Source organism: Podarcis cretensis (assembly GCF_951804945.1).
Source record: "Podarcis cretensis genome assembly, chromosome: 6".
Taxonomy (NCBI): Eukaryota; Metazoa; Chordata; class Lepidosauria; order Squamata; family Lacertidae; genus Podarcis; species Podarcis cretensis.
This window is the reverse complement of record NC_137175.1, coordinates 40,594,015-40,614,671: the sequence shown is the minus strand read 5'-3', so window position 1 is coordinate 40,614,671 and position 20,657 is coordinate 40,594,015. Positions and strand designations below refer to the sequence as shown.

General features: G+C 41.0%; 1 protein-coding gene and 2 long non-coding RNA genes across 15 annotated transcripts in view; 1 reads left to right on the top strand and 2 right to left on the bottom strand.

Annotated features, from left to right (window-relative positions):
- LOC307218041 overlaps positions 1 to 20,657 on the bottom strand; it is a 355,464-nt gene that overhangs the window by 244,795 nt on the left and 90,012 nt on the right. The gene's annotated exons all lie outside the window — the stretch shown is intronic.
- The window catches only part of LOC307217676 (membrane cofactor protein-like), a 36,506-nt gene that overhangs the window by 10,343 nt on the left and 5,506 nt on the right, over positions 1 to 20,657 (top strand). For 7 of the 12 annotated variants that reach the window (XM_079979344.1, XM_079979350.1, XM_079979351.1 and 4 more), the window contains 7 exons: positions 1,275 to 1,377; positions 2,594 to 2,679; positions 5,276 to 5,467; positions 6,814 to 6,999; positions 9,359 to 9,581; positions 17,535 to 17,722; positions 19,523 to 19,549. In XM_079979344.1, coding sequence (XP_079835470.1) covers positions 1,275 to 1,377; positions 2,594 to 2,679; positions 5,276 to 5,467; positions 6,814 to 6,999; positions 9,359 to 9,581; positions 17,535 to 17,722; positions 19,523 to 19,549 — 1,005 coding nt within the window. Of the gene's footprint in view, positions 1 to 1,274; positions 1,378 to 2,593; positions 2,680 to 5,275; positions 5,468 to 6,813; positions 7,000 to 9,358; positions 9,582 to 17,179; positions 17,292 to 17,530; positions 17,723 to 19,522; positions 19,550 to 20,657 lie in introns of those variants that run through there. The other 5 variants (XM_079979352.1, XM_079979349.1, XM_079979348.1 and 2 more) reach the window with 4 other exon arrangements.
- LOC307218070 lies at positions 13,949 to 17,185 on the bottom strand. Its single transcript, XR_013839737.1, has 3 exons — positions 16,480 to 17,185; positions 15,822 to 16,102; positions 13,949 to 15,464 (listed from the first exon to the last, which is right to left on the bottom strand). It is a non-coding gene; the product is annotated as an uncharacterized lncRNA (long non-coding RNA).

The following is a 20,657-nucleotide window of genomic DNA, read 5'->3' as shown; positions in this document are numbered from 1 at the left end:
CCCCAAAGACGTATTGGTGGTTTGGTGAACAGGGAAATAAAATGTAGCCCAATGACTCAGTTTGAAACAAGTTTGAGCTAGGTAATGTAAATACTGCAGCTGTTTTACTTGATACATTTACATTTAACCTTTCCTTCAAAGAGCTCAGAATATCATATATGTATTTTTCTTCAGACATGGTTTTCTTCATCTTTTCTTTTATCCTACAAATCCTGTAGATTTAGGTTAGGCTGAGAGACAGTGACTGTCCTTAAGTCACCCAGTGAGCTTCATGTCTGAAAGGAGATTTGAACTTTGACCTGCCTAATCCTAGCTCAGCACTCTAACCCCTACAACACACTGGCTATACAAATAACTGCTTTTACAGTAACAAGGCAAGTGCTATTTCTGACAAAAATCTAACTACATAATGACCTTAATCTATGCTGAGTTTTGCATGATGAGGCTGCCAGGCAAGAGAAGAATAAATATATTGATTTTGAATTTGTCAAGAATAGCAAGTTGCAGTCTTGTAGAGATGAAAGAAGCAAACATCCCAGATTTTATGCAAAGTTTTTAAAACACCTAACGCTAAGTTATTTTGTGGCATGTGTTACAACTATGCTGTAACCCATGGCAGGATATTTCACACAGAGCATCCTCTTCACAACATGCAGCACCTCCTCCACCCAGGTGATAGTGCAGTACGATCACTTTTTATTTGTACTAATCTTCTGTGGAAGATTAAATAAATATGAGTGATGCCCACTTCCACTGGAAAGGCATCCAGAAACAAAATTCTTATTCAAGATGTGCAAGAGATTGGTTTGTTTACTCATTGCATTTGCTGATCTGTGCTTTCATAAGAATTTAAGATGGTGTACGTCAACAGTTGAAGTTCAGTTGATGGTTCAAAGAGCAGTGAGGGGCTGTTTGAACAATTTTGTTAAAATATGTGAAGGAAAATGTAAAATAACAAAGTATGGCACTTTGAAGATCTCTTGCATGGTGATCATTGACATTACAGTATCTTTTATGTGTAGTTAATGATCCTGGCAAATATATTCAGAATAATGCTTGGTTTTAAAAAGGATATTTGCTAGGATTGTGAACTTCAGACTTCTTGTATGTTACTACGTTGTTTTATGCATTATCTTATATATAGTTTGCTTTCCTTCATGTTTTTAATGCAATTTGTCAAAACTGTTCTCCTTTTATTAATGCCAGACCTGTCAAAAATATTGTTTGTTTCTTTTCTGGTTTTGTATGTTTAATTCCAGAATGTTTCTTTTCAGGAAAAGCATGTGAGACACCAACACTAATAAATGATGGAAGTATTCTCTCATTTAATTCAGAATACACATTTGGAGCAAGAATTTTATATATGTGTATTCAAGGGTAAGTTGAAACTCAAGGGTAAGGAAACACCATTAAAAGCCACCAATAACATTTCCAATATACTTTTGCTCTTAATTGTTTTTGCAGAAACTAGTAAAATTGGCAGTACTTTGAAAAGATGCAGTCAGTTAAGTTTAGGAGGAGAATCTAAATATATTATTGTCATAATCATTATAAATTTCATTATTATATATGTATACCATGCCTTTTACCCTGGGAAGGGACAAGGTGGCTTGCAGATAAAAATAAAAACAGTTTTTAAAAAAGGGAGAAAATAGAGTTTCATACATACACGCAGAATAAAACATTACTGAAAAACATCTAGGATACATTCAAAGCAGCATACCGTATTTTTCGCCCTATAAGGACGCACTTTTTCCCCTCCAAAAATGAAGGGGAAATCTGGGTGCGTCCTATGGGGCGAATGCAGGCTTTCGCTGAAGCTTGGAGAGCGAGAGGGGTCGGTGCACACTGACCCCACTCACTCTCCAGGCTTCAGGAACACATCTGCAGCCTAGGCAGCTTTGCTCCCCACGCTGCGGATAGCAGCCTGCTGCCCGGCGTGAGGGGCGCCCTGAAGCAGAGCGCCCCGCCTGCTGGGCTGACATCTGCAGCGTGGGGCCCCGTGCCGGACAGACATCGGCCAGCCCCACAAGCTCAGGGAACAGCAAGGAGGCGCAGCGCCGCCATCCCGCTGTTCCTTGACCTGATTCGGTTTCCCTGACCTGGTTTTGGGGGGGAAATAAAGGAAAAAAAGTTTCCTTAATTCCCCCCCCCCCAAAAAAAAACAACTAGGTGCGTCCTATGGGACGAAAAATACGGTAATTAACAGGAAACTTAAATATAATCCTAAAAAAATCAAAATAATACATTATGAAAGAGGTTGACTACAGAATGCACATTTAACACAGCGAAGTTAACAATTTTTTATCTTAAACATTTTAGAAGAAAACATTAGTAAAAAGGAGTTCAATATAAAATACACTTTTAAAACAGCATAATTAGCAAGAGATTAAAAAATTACCATAAGCATAGAAGACATGAAGAATCAGGGCTAGATCGAGCAGCTGTAATCTTGATATTTTAAGGGCAGTAAGACCTTGTCTAGATTGGAGTAGACCTGAACAGCACCGCTCTATGAACTGCCTACCAACTGTACTTCTGATTTATATGGATTGAGCATCATTTGGTTGGATTTTTTATCCTGTACATTCAGATACACAATGATTGGGAGACGTTGGAACACATGTCAGGCAAAGGGAAGTGATGTTCACTGGAGTAATCCACCTCCACTTTGTGTGCGTAAGTAGTGTAAATTATTTACAAATTTGGAGTGATATTTTTTGTGATTAACAGCACAGTTTTCTTGGAAATCTGCTTCACTGTGTTCAGTGGAGGTTTGTACCCAGGTAGGGATATAGAGGATTGCACCTGAAGGCTGCATTCCTATGAACACTTCCTTAGGAGAAAGCCCTATATTGAACTTAGTGGGACAATTGGGCTATGAATGTGCCTTAAAATTTAGTAAGCATGGTCATTAAAATAAGCGAATTAGTTAGTTCCTATTCTGTGTTTGTTTCACAGCTATTCATAAGTCTGTTCTGTCTCATTTCTATAGTAACCTGCTAATTAAAAATAGGCACATGGAAATACATATTGAAGCATGTATATTCTCACAAAAAGATGCATTACTTTTTCTGTTTTTCTATATTTTTGTTACTTTTAATAAATAAAATTACAACATAGATTATCCATTAAAAGCTCATATTAAACAGATAATTCAATCAAAAGAAGAGAAATACAGAGACGAATCAGACATTTCTAAACATATTTTATCCTAAAGTTGTGTTTTCATGTTTGTTTTTTTTAAATCAAAATTCACATCTGAAATTTTGGAGTGCAAAATCTGAAGGACAACTTTATTCTGATTCCTTGCATTAGTCTGCAAGTTGTGAATCCAGCAAGTTAGGTACTGGAATTTGCAAAGAATGAATTCCTCAAGCATTTTCAAAATGTAGTACCTTATGCATACAATACAAATAAAGAAAACAAAAAATGTTAGTTATAGGGTTTACAGTTTTGTTATTTAAAATGCTATTGTAGATGTCTAAATGAGATTTCTAAGTTTAGACTAATCAACTTATATCTAAATTACACGGAACGTTGAACACCCAGAGGTAATTGAATCCCGCCCTGTTTCTTGTTGATAATTTTCTGGTTTGCACTTTCTTAAGCTATTTTAAACAACACAAACCTCCCAGATTAGGTTTAGGTAATGTTAATTCAGCCAGGAGTAAAGAAATAATGTCTCGTCAATTGTAAATGGCTTTTTTCATTACAAGCGTTTAACTGGCAGAGACTATGGTAAGGATTTTTTTATTTCATAAAATTTACACAGCTTGATTGTAAAACAAAAAACTCTCAAAGTGGCTATGGCAGATCCCAGTCTAGAATTTGCTAAAAACTTCTAAGGATAGGTTAAATCAGATAAGAGGTAAAAAGCAGGGAGAACTTCGTGAGAATATATATACAGATACACCCAAAGGCATCCAGAAGGCATTTGAAGAAGGTAAGTGCTGCTGGCTGTGCAGACGACTCCCCACCTACACAAGGGTTACGTTCCAGCACCCCACAAATTACTTTCTTCTTTAGTCCACATTTATGGGCCTATACAGGCAACCCCCTGTATAGGATCGATTGATTGATAAGACAAAGGGCCCTGCTCCATTATTGTTGCTAGTGTAAGGAAAAAGGACACACTTAGCATTGTTATCTTAAAACTTTGTTGAGAGTATGTACAACATGTCATGTAGCATTCGGTTGAGACGAGAATTAGATTGGGGCCTGGTGGGTAGGGAACACAAAGGAGGCTATGTTCCAGAATGCATCATGGCTTACATCAGGCACCAGTCCATCAGGGTTCTGGTGTCATGAGTTATCGTCATATCTTCCCTATGTTTCCATAAGGAATAAGATTCAGATTGCATGTAAAGGTTAGTGTACATTGTTAGTAGGGTTACATATAGAGATCTAAATAGATATTCCTCAACAGTAATAGCATTCTTCATTCATGAAAAAGTATAAAACAGAATGTTTGCATGTGCAGGTATTTGAATATAGAAAACTCAACTGGTCTGGAATCTGCTCAGTGCTTGGATAGTATATGTACTTACCCTATTCGTGCTACCTTGAGTTCCATGATGATAAAAGGCAGATTATCAGTGTAACTTAAAATGTGGTGTAATAACAAAGGTTAGGTTTAAATATACAAATGTGCACATTTATCTTGAGCTTACTCTTCAAGTGGCTATGCATCGGGCTGTGCAATAAGGAACATCAGCTGCAGAAAATTAATGGGGCAGTTCTGACCATTATTCTATGAAGCTGGGAATGAGCGCTGGACCCAAGCATCTTCCCCTCTCCCTCTTCTCCTCCTTCCCTGGTTGTGCATCAATTTCAGTATGAAGATCCTGGCTTTATTAAGGTAGAGTTCTCTGTTAACATAAGAAGCAGGAACTTCTGATTTACTTTCTATTAATCTAACAGGAAAATAAGCCAGGATATTGAGTGTATTTCAGTACTTCCAAAAAGTCTTCCTGTCTGCACAGAACTGCAGATGTGTTCCTGTATGTGCAACTCCCCAGGGAATGACTCAGAGAATCACAACCAATGGTAATTCCCTGCTGCCAAAATGTGAGCCTCTCTTCTTATGAATTTTGTTCATTTTTGGTAAAATTAAAAAATAAATTAAACTGAGAAATCCAATATGCATTTAAAATATATCACTTCTAAATAAATATATTTAAAATAGTAGTTGTTACACGGTATGTTTTGGATTTTTCAACAGTATACTGTTGACAGTTCTATCATTTTGCTGAATTATTCAGTTTTCTTTTAGGAGCTGTATGTAAAGACCTTCCAGACATTCCTGGTGGATACCACAACGGAACTGCATCTATTTATCCTTATGGAACAGCGATCAAATACAGCTGCAAGGAGACTTTCTCACTCATTGGAGAACCTATTATATACTGTGATGTTGATAAAACTAATAGACCACTGTGGAGCAGTAAACCCCCGAGATGCCAAGGTTATTTTTTTAATATATACCAGTTTTTCCTTCATGATGATTATAAAAAACAAAACCTGTTGACTTGTCAGGAGGTTCTGCTGTATTGTTGCATCCCTTTCCCACCTTACATTTTTTAAGAATTTGAGATAAAAGTCAAAATGTCCAGACTTCATTTTGTCTACTTTTTTGTGTGTAAAAAGCCTTCTGGCATGACTGATACAGTTTTAACCAATGAATGAAATCATAGCAATTATTGATATTTAGGAAAAGGCTAAAGCATTAACTTCCTGGTTCATTAATTGTTAGAAAAGTGATTGCTGAATCACAGAAAACAAGGATTTTACCCAGGATTTTAGTGTACAGGAGTGTGTCTATTCCATATACCCCTTGCAGTAAAACAACATGCAGTAAAACATACAGAATGGGTGACATGATCCCCATTTGTAAAGCCTACCCAATTATCATTGTACATTCAGTGGCTGGATGCATTCCCACTAGAGAAAAGTAAACTGGTCAAATTAACATGGATTTTTCTTCTCTGGATGGAGGTAGAATGTTATAATACTTTTCATAAAAGTCTGTTTTCTCTCCTCACTTTCTGAGATAGAATCTTTTAGTCGGGTTATAGACTAGTGAGAAGTACAGTAAAGCACTGCTTCATATTAAAAACATAACAATGCTTCATTTTTAATTATCTGTTTAATATTGGGTTATGGTTAAGTCCCTGTTAGTCTAAAAGCAGGAAAGATAACTCTTGCCCATTAACAAAGTGAATAATTTCCACCAGTAGGTACTTCTACTGGTATGGCACAGAGGATTTTGCTGTGCTTCAGAGAAGGCTTTATTTTCCTTCTTAAAGAAAGTTTGAAAATGTTGCGTGGGTTGTGTAATAATGTCTTTCATCTCTCTTGATTCACACACATGCTGTGGTATAGCCACAGCTACATGGCAGTGCTTGTTGGAGAGATAATTTCCCCATGAACTGTTTGATTGCTAGGAATACTGTATGTGTAAGTGCTAATTGGAGGAAATATATTTGGATCCTTCTAAGGATTAGTTCAGCAGATGGGACTAATTTTGGAGACCTTTGATTTGCAGCAGCCATTACTAAAATAATGTGTATTCCTCAAACAGAAAACACCTGTTGGAAGAGGCCTGAAGATAGCGGGAGCCTTTTTTCATCATGTGTTCTATGCAGTCTCCCAGAAAAGCATTTATAGTCTCATTTTCAAAGATCTAGATTGATGATGGAAAATATTATTTTTTAGTAAAGTTCAGCAGAAAAAATAACTTGTAATAACGTAGAAATATAAAGATTCTGTTTTTAGGGGATTTTGATTTTTAATATTACTTTCTGCTTTCAGTGATTATATGTGCAGATCCAGTAGTTCAAGATGGACTAAAGAAGATAAGTGAGTTTAAAGATTCCTATACCTTTGGTGGCAATATTACATTTGAATGTAAAATTGGATACTTCATGATCGGAAGTTATTTCATTCGATGTGAGGCGAACAATACTTGGATCCCTAAAGTGCCATACTGCAAAAAGGGTAAGAATTCTTTAAATAGAAAAATATTAGCATTTATGTTTCTGCATTCAACAAGAAGCCATTTAAAATGACATTTATGCCTAGGGCGTTCACATTCCCAAATGCAGGCATGCAAAGAAGTACTGTATGTTGAAACAGATAGCTTAAAGAGAGCTTATTTAGCCTCACTAGTCCCACAGATGTATGTTAGTTATTTGTAACAAAAGCCAAAGTCATGCGAACTCAAATGAAAGATATCAGAAATAATAATTATTAGAACTTGAACATATGAGAACATGTGTAGATATGTGTACAAAGCATACAAAATTACAATATAGAAATAGATTCTCAAAGCTGTGGCCACTATTTATAAAACAAAGAAATTCTGCAAACAATACAGATTATAGACTGACAAGATTTCCAGGATTAAATCTCATTTCATATTTCATCAAAATCAGAATGGAGAATCAGTCATAGATGGTCCTCTGTTTTGTAAGACCTCAGCCAAATTTTGACCAGCAGCAACATACTAGTACACTTACTCCTTGCTCAGGAGTCTAAATTCTTCCCTCTTGCATTGCAGTTTTGAATTTGAATGTTCAGATTCCATTATCTTAGGAAGTTTTTCAGAATTCATTTTTTTATATTGGAATCCCATTTTTATTACAGTCCTTTGTAATATTCAACCATTTGGTTGAATCCAAATGGTTTAGAGCTTACAAAAGAAACAAAGGAGATGTCATATTATTGTGACTTTATATATGTACATATTATAACATTGTTAAACACCACAGCAGTGCCGGAGTGCAGGGAGTACCAGACACTTATCTAGGGTCTGTGTTTCCTTTTGGAAAATGAAGCACAGTGGAGCCTAGGGTGTCTTTATGATATTTGGTTTATTTACACAAATATACAACCTGAGTCTACGATACAAGGGTGCCCCAGGCTAACACCTCAAAAAGAAATTCAATGACTTAATTAGCTCTTGACACGTGTTGATCTCCCAGGCTTTAGAAATGTCTATTATACAATCTAGGAAGTTTGCCTGACATAATTAGCTTTTCATAAATGCTAATTTCAGAGGGTTCTAACATACATCTTAGACTTGTTCTAAGATTACATTCTTGATTACATTCTAACACTTGGGGGTCTGATACACAGTTTTAACATTCAAGCCCTAATTAAATTATAGCACCTACCAACCTATAACAATATTATTAAACAAATGTTAACATTTTGCATGGTGTTTTTATGAAAGTAAGATAGAAAAAAACTGAGGTACTAAAGGGGATCTATGGCTGTCATCTATGAAGGTAGTTCCCCATCTGTTACTTTGTCTTTTCTTACATATATTTGGGCACCCTCTCCTTTGATTTTTGTTAGTCATTTATGCCCAAAAAGAAAGAAGCTGCCTGATAAAGTTTCTTAGCCTGGTTGCCTGTGAGCTGTGCTTACCACAACCAGTCAAGTGGCTATTTTACAAGCCTGCCCAATGTGTAACTGCTCAGAAAATGCTCAGAGAACAGAAGTTACTTTTGGTGATGTCACAGGAATGGGATTTGCATGACTTGGCCATGAAGCAATTACCGTATTTTTCGCTCCATTGGGCACACCGGACCATAGGCCGCACCTAATTTTTAGGGGGGTGGAATAAAGGGGGGGGGGGAATTATCCCCTCCAGCCCCAAAGAATCAAGAAGCCAAGATAGCGAGCAGGATCCATCCCACTGGCTGTCTTGGCTTCCTCTTTAGCCACGCGCAACCTCTCCAGCTGGGAGAGGCTGCGTGCGGCTTTGGCAGAAGCCAAGATAGCGAGGGGGATGGATCCCCCTCGCTGTCTTGGCTTCGTTTTTAGCCATGGGGCTACGGCGGGGAAGCCCGGGCTTCCCCGATCCCAGCCCCCAGAACAGGTTGGGGAGTGGCGGCAAGATTGCGTGCAACCTCGCCGCCGCTCCTGGAACTTGCGCGGCTGGGGGCGCGCTCCGAAGGCTTGCGGATAGCTGCCTGAAGCCCAGGGAGTTCAGTGGGAGTTGGTGCTACGCTCCCCGGGCTTCAGGCTGCTATCCGCAAGCCTTCGGAGCCCGGTGGGAGTTCCCGCTGGGCTCCGAAGGCTTGCGGATAGCTGCCTGAAGCCTGCATTCGCTCCATAGGACACACACACATTTCCCCTTCATTTTTGGAGGGGAAAAGGTGCATCCTATAGAGCAAAAAATACGGTAGTAGTAAACTGCATTTTGTGATATACTTTCATAGATTACTCAAAATTCAGGTAGGTGATATTATGGTAATACCTTGAATGTTACCACAAACTTATAAAAGCAAGGCTAAAATTATGTAGACATTATTTTATATATTTTGTGGTTTTATTTTTCTTGTTATAGTTTCTCAAGATATTTGTGGTGCTCCAGTAATTCTAAAAGGAAGTGTGTATCCACCACAACCTTATTATAACCTTGGAAGTAACATTACTGTGCGGTGTGATAAAAAGTATTCTTTTCCTGATGAAACCATGGAGATGAAAGCACAGTGCAAAGGCTACAATCAGTGGGATCCCCCTGTACAACTTTGTTTCTGTATGTACAAATCCAGCTCTGTGGTATTGACGTCTGTTGATAAAGAAGACAAAAACTTAAAAACCCTACTAGGTAGACAAGTCTACTTACCTTAGACAGTCAGGCGGCATTGCAGCCTGGTCAGCGATCCAGCAGTCGGCTGGGGAGGACTGCGGGCCTGCTTGCAGATTGGCCTTTGGCTGGCAGGCCCGAACCTGGGGATTCCCAGGGACGGGGGCAACCAACCAATGGGCTTTGCTTGGGTCTGCCCCCTGGGAATAAATTTAGATAAGCCCAGCAAAGGCCCATCTAGTCCAGCATTCTGTTCACACAGTGGCCTATGGGAAGCCCTCACCCAGCACATGGTGCAATTGCACTCTCCTATTCATGACCCCCAGCAATTGGTATTGAGAGGCATGTTGCCGCTGATATATAACAATTATGACTATATCATATAGACCTTGATAGCCTTATTCTCCAGTCCCTTTTCAAAACTGTCCAAGTTGGCTTCCATAGCTACATTTTGTAGTAATGAATTACATAGTTTAACTGTGTTGCATGAAGAGCTTTGTTTTGTCAGTCCTGAATCTCCTATTCAGATTGATTTGATAATAATAATAATAATAATAATTTATTATTTGTACCCCGCCCATCTGGCTGGGTCTCCCCAGCCACTCTGGGCGGCTTCCATAAAAACCAAAAATACATTAAATATCACAGATTAAAAACTTCCCTGAACAGGGCTGCCTTAAGATGTCTTCTGAATGTCAGGTAGTTATTTATTGCTTTAACATCTGATGGGAGGGCGTTCCACAGGGCAGGCGCCATGACCGAGAAGGCCCTCTGCCTGGTTCCCTGTAGCTTTGCTTCTCGCAATGAGGGAACTGCCAGAAGGCCCTCGGCACTGGACCTCAGCGTCCGGGCAGAACGATGGAGGTGGAGACGCTCCTTCAGGTATACTGGGCCGAGGCCGTTTAGGGCTTTAAAGGTCAACACCAGCACTTTGAATTGTGCTCGGAAACGTACTGGGAGCCAATGTAGGTCTTTCAAGACCGGTGTTATGTGGTCTCGGCGGCCGCCCCCAGTCACCAGTCTAGCTGCCGCATTCTGGATTAGTTGTAGTTTCCGAGTCACCTTCAAAGGTAGCCCCACGTAGAGCGCATTGCAGTAGTCCAAGCGGGAGATAACTAGAGCATGCACCACTCTGGCGAGACAGTCCGCAGGCAGGTAGGGTCTCAGCCTGCGTACCAGGTGGAGTTGGTAGACAGCTGCCCTGGATACAGAATTGACCTGCGCCTCCATGGACAGCTGTGAGTCCAAAATGACTCCCAGGCTGCGCACCTGGTCCTTCAGGGGCACAGTTACCCCATTCAGGACCAGGGAGTCCTCCACACCAGCCCGCCCCCTGTCCCCCAAAAACAGTACTTCTGTCTTGTCAGGATTCAACCTCAATCCATTAGCCGCCATCCATCCTCCAACCGCCTCCAGGCACTCACACAGGACCTTCACCGCCTTCACTGGTTCTGATTTGAAAGAGAGGTAGAGCTGGGTATCATCTGCATATTGATGAACACCCAGTCCAAACCCCCTGATGATCTCTCCCAGCGGCTTCATATAGATGTTAAAAAGCATGGGGGAGAGGACGGAACCCTGAGGCACCCCACAAGTGAGGGCCCAGGGGTCTGAACACTCATCCCCCCCCACCACTTTCTGAACACGGCCCAGGAGGAAGGAGCGAAACCACTGTATAACAGTGCCCCCAGCTCCCAGCCCCTCTAGACGGTCCAGAAGGATGTTATGGTCGATTGTATCAAAGGCCGCTGAGAGATCCAGCAGAACTAGGAAACAACTCTCACCTTTGTCCCTAGCTCGCCGGAGGTCATCAACCAGCGCGACCAAGGCAGTTTCAGTCCCATGATGAGGCCTGAATCCCGATTGGAAGGGATCCAAATGGTCCGCATCCTCCAGGTGTGCCTGGAGTTGTTCAGCAACCACGCGCTCAATCACCTTGCCCAAGAAAGGAAGATTTGAGACTGGGCGATAGTTGGCCATACTGGCCGGGTCTAAAGATGGTTTTTTAAGAAGCGGTTTAATGACCGCCTCTTTCAGCGGATCTGGGAATGTTCCTTCACAGAGGGAAGCATTCACCACCCCGCAGAGCCCATCGCCCAGCCCTTCCCGGCTTGCTTTTATTAGCCAGGATGGGCAAGGATCCAGGAGACAGGTGGTTGGTTTCACGCGTCCAAGCAGCCTGTCCACATCCTCGGGGGTAACGGATTGAAATTGATTCCATGCAACTTGACCAGACAGAGCTCTAGCACTCTCCCGCCCCGGCACTGCTCCCACGGTGGTGTCTAGCTCCCTCCGAATATGAGTGATTTTATCTGCAAAAAACTTTGCAAAATCGTTGCAGGAGATCTTGGGGTCTTTACAAGGCCCCGGTGGTAAAGGTGGTTCCGTTAAATTGCGAACCACCTGAAAGAGTCTCCTGCTACTATTTTCTGCAGATGCAATAGAGGCGGTGAAGAAAGTCTTCTTCGCCGTCGCTATCGCCACTTGGTAGGCTCGACGTTGAGCTCTAACCTGTGTCCGGTCAGATTCAGAGTGAGTTTTTTGCCACCGACGCTCTAGCCGTCTCAGCGATTGTTTCATCGCCCTCAGCTCCGAAGAAAACCACGGAGCTGTCCGGGCTCCATGCAATCGGAGAGGGCGCTTCGAAGCCAGACAGTCGATAGCCCTGGTTAACTCCGCATTCCAGCGGGCCACCAGGGAATCAGCTGAAAGGCCATCAACATGGGATAAAGCATCCCCTACCACTCTCTGGAAACCATTTGGATCCATTAAGTGGCGGGGGCGGACCATCCGAATTGGTCCCACCTCCCTGCAGAGGGGATGGGTCTGATGACCTTGGACTCTAGTATACTATGAGAAGGGGAGAAAAATATTCCCCTATCCATTTTTCTTCACACCATGCATCACTTTATATACCTCTATAATAATAATAATAATAATAATAATAATAATAATAATAATAATAATTTTTATTTATACCCCGCCCTCCCCAGCCAAAGCCAGGCTCAGAGCGGCTTACAAGCAATAATAAAAAACAAGTTGAATGATTACAACTTAAAAACAAAATTAAAATACAACATTAAAATATTGAAACATTAAAATATTAAAAAGTAGCCTCATCGCAGGAGGAGAAGGAAAGGAAAAAAGAAAGAGAGGGAGGGAGGGAGGGAATCAAATTGGCTCCAAGCCAAAGGCCAGGCGGAACAACTCTGTCTTACAGGCCCTGTGGAAAGAAATCAGATCCTGCAGGGCCCTGGTCTCATGAGGCAGAGTGTTCCACCAGGCTGGAGCCAGAGTTGAAAAGGCCCTGGCTCTGGTTGAAGCCAATCTAACTTCCTTAGGGCCTGGGACCACTAGGGTGTTGCTATTTATGGACCTTGAGGCTCTCTGTGGGGCATACCGGGAGAGGCGGTCCCGTAGGTACGAGGGTCCTAGGCTGTGAAGGGCTTTAAAGGTCAAAAGCAGCACCTTAAGTCTGACCCTGTACTCTACCGGGAGCCAGTGCAGTTTGAAAAGCACTGGGTGAATATGCTCCCATGGCAGAGATCCCGTGAGGAGCCTCGCTGCAGCATTCTGCACCCTCTGGAGTTTCTGGGTCAGCTTCAAGGGCAGCCCTGCGTAGAGCGAATTACAGTAGTCAAGCCTGGAGATGACCGTCGCATGGATCACTGTGGCCAGGTCGGGGCGGGAAAGGTAAGGGACCAACTGCTTGATGCGGCGAAGGTGGAAAAATGTTGCCTTGGCTGTTGCTGTAACTTGCACCTCCATGGAAAGGGAGGCATCAAGGATTACACCCAAACTCTTAACGGAAGGCAATGGCACTAACTCCCGCAAGAGAAGGGAGTTGGTCCCTCATCCCCATGCCATCCCAACCTAGCCATAGGACCTCTGTCTTCGAAGGATTTAGTTTCAATCGGCTCCCACGAAATCATCCAGCCACAGCTTCCAAGCATCTGGTCAGTGTGTTCGGGGCCGAGTCAGTGTGGCCATCCATCAGCAGATAGAGCTGAGTGTCATCAGCATATTGGTGACAGCCCAGCCCAAAGCTCCGGATAATCTGGGCAAGGGGGCGCATAAAGATGTTAAAAAGCATTGGGGAGAGAATTGCTCCCTGCGGCACTCCACACACCAAGGAGTGGCGCGACGACATTTCCCTTCCTAGTGCCACCCTCTGTCCCCGACCAGAGATAAAAGAGCACAGCCAGTTATGGGCTATGCCCTGTATCCCCACGTCTGTGAGGCGGTGGTCCAAAAGATCATGATTGACCATGTCAAAGGCTGCTGACAAATCTAAAAGGATCAGTAGTCCTGACCCGCCTCAATCCAGTTGTTTACGGAGATCATCTGTTAGGGCAACCAGAGCCGTCTAGGTCCCAAAACCAGGACGGAAACCGGATTGAAATGAATCTAAAGCCGATAATGACCCCCCTTATCTTTTTTTCCTAATTAAAATGCCCTAAATATTATACCCTTTCCACAAAGAGTTGCTCCAGTCCATTCATAAATTTCCTTTTCCTTTTCTGCATCATTTCCACCTCTACAATACTGCTTTTTGCATTGCAGTAAGCAGAGCTGTACACAATATTCAAAGTGTTGTTGCACCATAGATTTATATAAAGGCATGCAATTGGCAGTTTCATTTTTCATGCTTTTTTCTAATCCTCATCACAGAGTTTTCCTTTTCACAGCAACTGTAGGTTAGATGGTACTCTGCAGATACTATTTCCCAATTGTCTAAATCAGAGATAGGCAACCTGGACCCAAACCTTATCTGAACACCTCCTGAAGCTATTCATTTCTTACATCCCAGCATTCTTTCTTTTTTCCTGGGTTTAAATCCCTTCCCCTTAATAAGTAGTTTCAGAACAACTAGAAGGAGTATATTTTATTTGATGAAGAATAAAATCCTTTTCCTGTTTATATTGCTTGAGAAAAAGATGTCCCACATCCAGCTGTCAGAGAACAAATTGGCAGGCTTCTGCTTTGTGTGTGTATAGCATACTAAAGGAAGAAAGGGTTTATTTTCACTGGTTTTACAAAACCATAACCGTATCAATCAATCAGTTGTGCTGAATTTTAAAAAACTTAAATATAAAAACATCCTGCTAGAGCAGGTGAAAGACCCCCCCAACATCATATTCTTACAGTGCCCAACCAGATGCCTATGGGAAGCATGCAAGCCAGGATACCCAAGCACAAGAGCACCCTCCTCTTGTGTGCTTTCCAACAACAAGTATTCAGAAGTATACAGTCTCTGACCGTGGAGACAGATCATATCCATCATGGCTAATAGCTGCTGATAATTTTATCTTCCATTAATTTGTCTAAATCTCTTTTAAAGCCACCCAAGCTGGTGGTCATCACTGCCTCTTGGGGGTGGGGTGGGCGGATGAGTTCCATAGTTTATATGTTACATGAATAAGGTTCTGAATACTCCAGCATTCAGCTTCACTGGAACAGCTTCTAAGTGTTATAAGTTCTAGTGTTATCAAAAAGGGGGAAAACTACTCCTTCCAGGTATACAGTTACATTCCATGTATATATACATGTTTATGCATGCATGCATTTTTTCATAATATTTATATACCACCCAATTTAGCATTCTTTGGGCAGTGAAAATATAATGGGTGGTAGTCAACTAGTTTTTATACTACTGGAAGGAGATTTCACCCATCTCCTCCCATGTATGGCTTGCACCATTCCTATATCTCCAAAGAGATAGTGAAACCCACAGAAGAGATCTTGGAGGAACAGGAGAACTGTCAATTGCACAAGGATAAATCCTTGCACTGATGGAACATTCACCTTAGTGCTGCATTGACTACAACCCATTATAGTGAATGATTTAATAGTTTGCTTTCCCCTGCTAATGTTCTAATATTAAAACATTATCTCCTTAATAAAATGAAATACTGAATAATACATTTTAATCCACAGGCCTTTTCTCTAATATAGAGTGCATCTCATCTCATTCACTTCTGGGTTTCTTTGTAGGGAAGCTACTACCTGGGTTCCTTTCAGGAGAAAAGGAGGGATATAAATTTGATAAATAAATAATAAATGATAGTGCTACTGTACTAATATTAACATAGTGCTGCTTCATTTGACAGTATTGTGCTAAATGTTTATGGAAGAGGCAATGCATTAATGCACTAATTGATGGATTTAAATGTACATTGTTTTACTTTATTTGCAAAGCAAAGACTAGAAACAATGGGACAAAGTAAAAATAATAGTTATTTCAAGTAACAAAATGCCCAGTGTAGCGTCAACTATAAACTGCAACTGTTGAATTCTCTCATTCCTTGTAATACAGGATTGGGATGAAGCTAAAATGATGGTTTTTAGGCCATGGTTGCAAAGCTGAATGCTGTGTGTCTTACTCAATAGCTAGCTTGTGAATTGTTGGGACAAGTAAAAAGAGGGTGATGCTGGGTCTCTCTCCCTCTCCCTCTCTCTCTCTCTCTCTCACACACACACTCACACACACACCATTTACCTCTCCTAAGGATCCACAAGGGACGCAGGTGGCGCTGTGGGTTAAAGCCTCAGCGCCTAGGACTTGCCGATTGAAAGGTCGGCGGTTCGAATCCCTGCGGCGGGGTGCGCTCCCGCTGCTCGGTCCCAGCGCCTGCCAACCTAGCAGTTCGAAAGCACCTCCGGGTGCAAGTAGATAAATAGGGACCGCTTACCAGCGGGAAGGTAAACAGCGTTTCCGTGTGCGACTCTGGCTCGCCAGAGCAGCGATGTCACGCTGGTCACGTGACCCGGAAGTGTCTCCGGACAGCGCTGGCCCCTGGCCTCTTAAGTGAGATGGGCGCACAACCCCAGAGTCTGTCAAGACTGGCCCATACGGGCAGGGGTACCTTTACCTTTACCTTTTAAGGATCCACAAACTAGTACAGTGGTACCTCCGGTTGCGGATGGGATCCGTTCTGGAACTCCAGTCAGATCCCGAGGTTTCTGCAACCAGAGGGACTGCTTCTGTGCATGCACGCGTGGCGAAACCCGGAAAAATACTTCCAGGTTCATCGCATGTGTATCCTGAAGGATACGTAACCCAAGGTGAACATAAGTAGAGGTACCACTGTAATCAATATTTTGATGCATCACACACACACACAGCTTTGCAACCATGGCCTAAGAGTCCAGCCACACCACAAGAGGAAGCAGCAACAAAGCTACTCTGGTGATGAATCAAAAATCTCAACACCCTGGCTCAGATAGCATCAGGGCTTTTTCCCCCAGCCGGAACTCACCAGAACTCAGTTCCAGGACCTCTCTCAGGTGGGCACCATTGCCTTTCAAAGACAATGAAGGAGGTGGTCATGGTGTGTTCTGGCACCTCTTTTTCTAGAAAAATAGCACTAGATAGCATATTGATGCATAACAAAGGAGTTTAAAAAGCCACCCTTTTAACTTTTGCCTCATGCAGTCGTGAAAGAAAATTTGTAAGATTTATGCAAGGTGTCTATTGTGTGCATTTTTTTCTGGAGTAGCTCCCCTAGGAAGTCTGCATGGAATTACCTCTGGTGCCATCCTGGAAACAATTATGCCCCTTCCTGCCCCTTTTCACAGATATTAGTTTTGGGGAAACAGACCTGCTCTTAGAGAAGGGAGAAATTGTGGAGGAGAGGGCCAATTTGAGTGGAGCCTGCTTGGCAGCTTTTTATCTAAGCAACGAAAAGGGGTAGGGGGTCAGCCCTCCTAGGTTTTTTTTTCTGAATGATGATTTTTGTTTACACTCTTAGGCTTAAAAGATCCTTCTAGATCTATACATAACATCAATGGGTTTTCTTAACATTTTGTACAGAACATTCTGCATCTTGCAAATCAAGTTGTATAAGTATGAAAGATTTTGGAAAATAATCTTATTTCTATGTGGACTTTTGTGTTACTTTATTGTTTATGATCATTATTTGTTTTCAGTTAGATTATCCCCAGACACTGCTAAACTCCATATCCCTAATGGAATAATAAAACAAGGGAAAAAAGAATACTATTACCCTGGAGATGAAGTTATTATTGAGTGCTATGCTGGCTATGTTTTGAAAGGATCATCTAAGATTAAATACATTGGTGGGAAAAAATGGTTGCCTAATATTCCACATTGTTATCTGAGTAAGTATTAATCCTTGTGAAAATGTAACATGCCAAATATTTTTCCATTGATATGAGACTGCCTTCTTTTAAATATATGCTTTCATAAAGGTACAAAATCTAGACAGTTTATCTCACAGTAGTGCATCAAAATTTAGAGGATTATCTTGGCCCTCTTTGTAGTCACTTCAGAGTCTCCTCTACTACTTGATATAATGATCTAGGAAGAAGGTTATTTATTCTGAGAGACTGGAGAATCCATTTCTTTCACCATTCCCTCATAGGTGAACCTACCCCATCACATCCCTGCCCAACTAGCTTTTTTACTTTTTTGTAATACTGTTTTTATTGAAAAGCAAACAAAACAAAACAAACAAAATAGTCATTGGTTTTAATCCTTATGGCCAGTTACATACAAGTATATTTTCATCATATAAACATGTATTGAAGAAGATGGCCAATAAACCTCCCCAGAAGGAGCTGTGAGATACCATAGGTTTGAGCACTTCTGTTTGGGAGCTAGTAAAAGAAATAAACTGAAACCAATCTGTTTCAAGCATGTCGTTTGTAGTTTCCCTTCTATCTAGCTAACACTTTTGTATGATCTTGTCCATTAGCGCCAGATGCCACACTCTGTCACACCATTTACGAAATGAACAGCCTTCTGTGTCCTTCTACACATGCACAGTAGTCAGAAGATTACAAACAAGTGACTTAGATAACAGATATTTGTTTCGCCTTTGAAAAAGAGAAAGCAAAGCTATGCCTGTGAGATAGCTCATTTGGTAGAACATACTGTAAGACTCTTAATCTCAGGATTGCGGGTTTGAGCCCCACATTGGGCAAAAAGATTCCTGCATTGCAGAGGGTTGGACTAGATGACCCTTGTGGCCCCTTCCAAGTCTTTAATTCTATGGATCTAAGACCCGCTTTCATTTCAACCTTCTAGTGTAGCAGTTCAGATATGGTCATGAACACAAATCACCAAAAACTTGTACCTTTGAGCAATCACACCAAAGATGAATTAAGGTCTCCAATATTTGGTAACCTCTCCAATATACAGGTGGAATGGAGTTGTCAATGTAATGTAGGCATACTGGAGTCCAATGCCATCTATGAATAAGTTTCAGTGTTGATTCTTTAATTTTAGTGGGAATAGTTTTAAAAGGAGGTGTGTGTCCATTCACCCTCTGTGATACTCACGTTGAGATCTGATTCCTAGAGTGATTTATCTACCATGTTTAAACTGAAAAATCAAGTATTTTATATGTATCTGTTGCTATCCCCTTCACATTTCTAGAACCAATTTCACACAGCTTCTTAAAACAGACTAAGGTATTTTGGTGCATCATGAGTTTAAAACCATTGTTTTATTATTACCTTTATTTCCTACCTTTCCTCTAAGCAGCTTGAGGATGTGAGTAAAGCTCTGTTTTCATGAAATGTGAGGATTTGTAAGTACTTATTTTTAAAATGAGACTTGCAGCTTTAGTATTGTAAAAGGAAATTCTAACCCTAGCAAAAAGAGAAAAAAGAAAAAAGAGATTTGGAATTAATAAGTCAAATAAAGTCAGTGATTATTCTTTTAAACCTGTATGATTTCTAGATTAGTATAGGAGAAAGTTTAAAATGGCCAAGTCATATATGAGAGTATGTGCAGTAAGCGAAGCATATCAACCAGTTGTGATATGAAATCCACCTTGAGCTGCAGTACTTTCTTATGAGACTGCCAGTCTGAATGAGTAGACTTTCGAGAAATAGTCTTACAATGTTCTTTTCTGAGAAGTTTGCTTATTAGAACCATTTCCCCTTCTTTTCTAGGTATTTTCCTGAGAGTACTTATAGCTGGTATGTAATTTATTGAAAATGAATGGGAGAAACAGGAAGATGTATTAAACATATTTAAATACCAGTGCTTTGTACAATTTCAGATGCTTTTTACCAATAGCAAAAAATACTGGGTCAGAGATAAGCATTTTGAAGTTTCACTTTTTGGAGAGAGTTAAGTCCATGCTTAATTCTCCTTATTAAATTAAGTCCCCTGGTTTTCAAAAGGGAAAATTAAGCATGGATTAAAAATCAGCTCATGCCCCTAGAAGTTTCTCCCATGTTTTTCTTTACTAGACAGGATTTACTTTTTGTTGAATTGACTCTGAACATTGTGCACACCATTGGTGCTTTGTAAATTTTCCACATTTTATCAGTTTAGCACTGGTGCTCAAATATTTGCTCATCAATTGATGAATCTCATCCTTGGGTCCAAAATCTACAAGTACGTTGTCACACACACACACACACACACACACACACACACAGTATTTACTGGCAATGATTTAAAATGATTTCTGGTACTAAATAGCAGTGTAGGCAGTGAATCACCAACCTTTACTCCATCATACTAATTGGTGTTTTTTTGTCTTGAAGTAACTTCTGATCATCTAATGACAAATCATTGCATTTTATTGTTAACATTCAAGAGGTGTTATTATGCTTTGAGTAACATTTGAAGGACATTTTCAAAACTGTTTTTTTTTTAAAAAAATATTTTATTAAGGGTTTTCTTGTTTTACAGTGTAAGTGTAATGCCTCGTATTTTTTTTTCCCCATGTAACATTTTTACAAATCCATTTCATTTGTTGAGGCATTAGGGGGAGAAGAAAAAAGAAAAAAAAAAAGAAAGGCGGGTGGAGGGAGGGGAGATGGATGGGGGTGGGGTCGGGTAGCGGTGTTTCTATTATGTTTAATGTATGTAGTTTGGTGTCAGCGTGCTTGTGTTGTTCACTTGTGTTCCTTTGGTGGTGAGAGAGGTTGGGGTTGGCCTAGGATGTGATTGTTTGTTTGTGATTGGCTGTGGTGATCTTTGTTTTCGTGTGTGAGTGAGGTGGGTGGGTGTTTTGGATCAGGTTAGCCATATTGATTTGTATGCTGTTGGTGGATTATTGTCATTGTCCTGTTG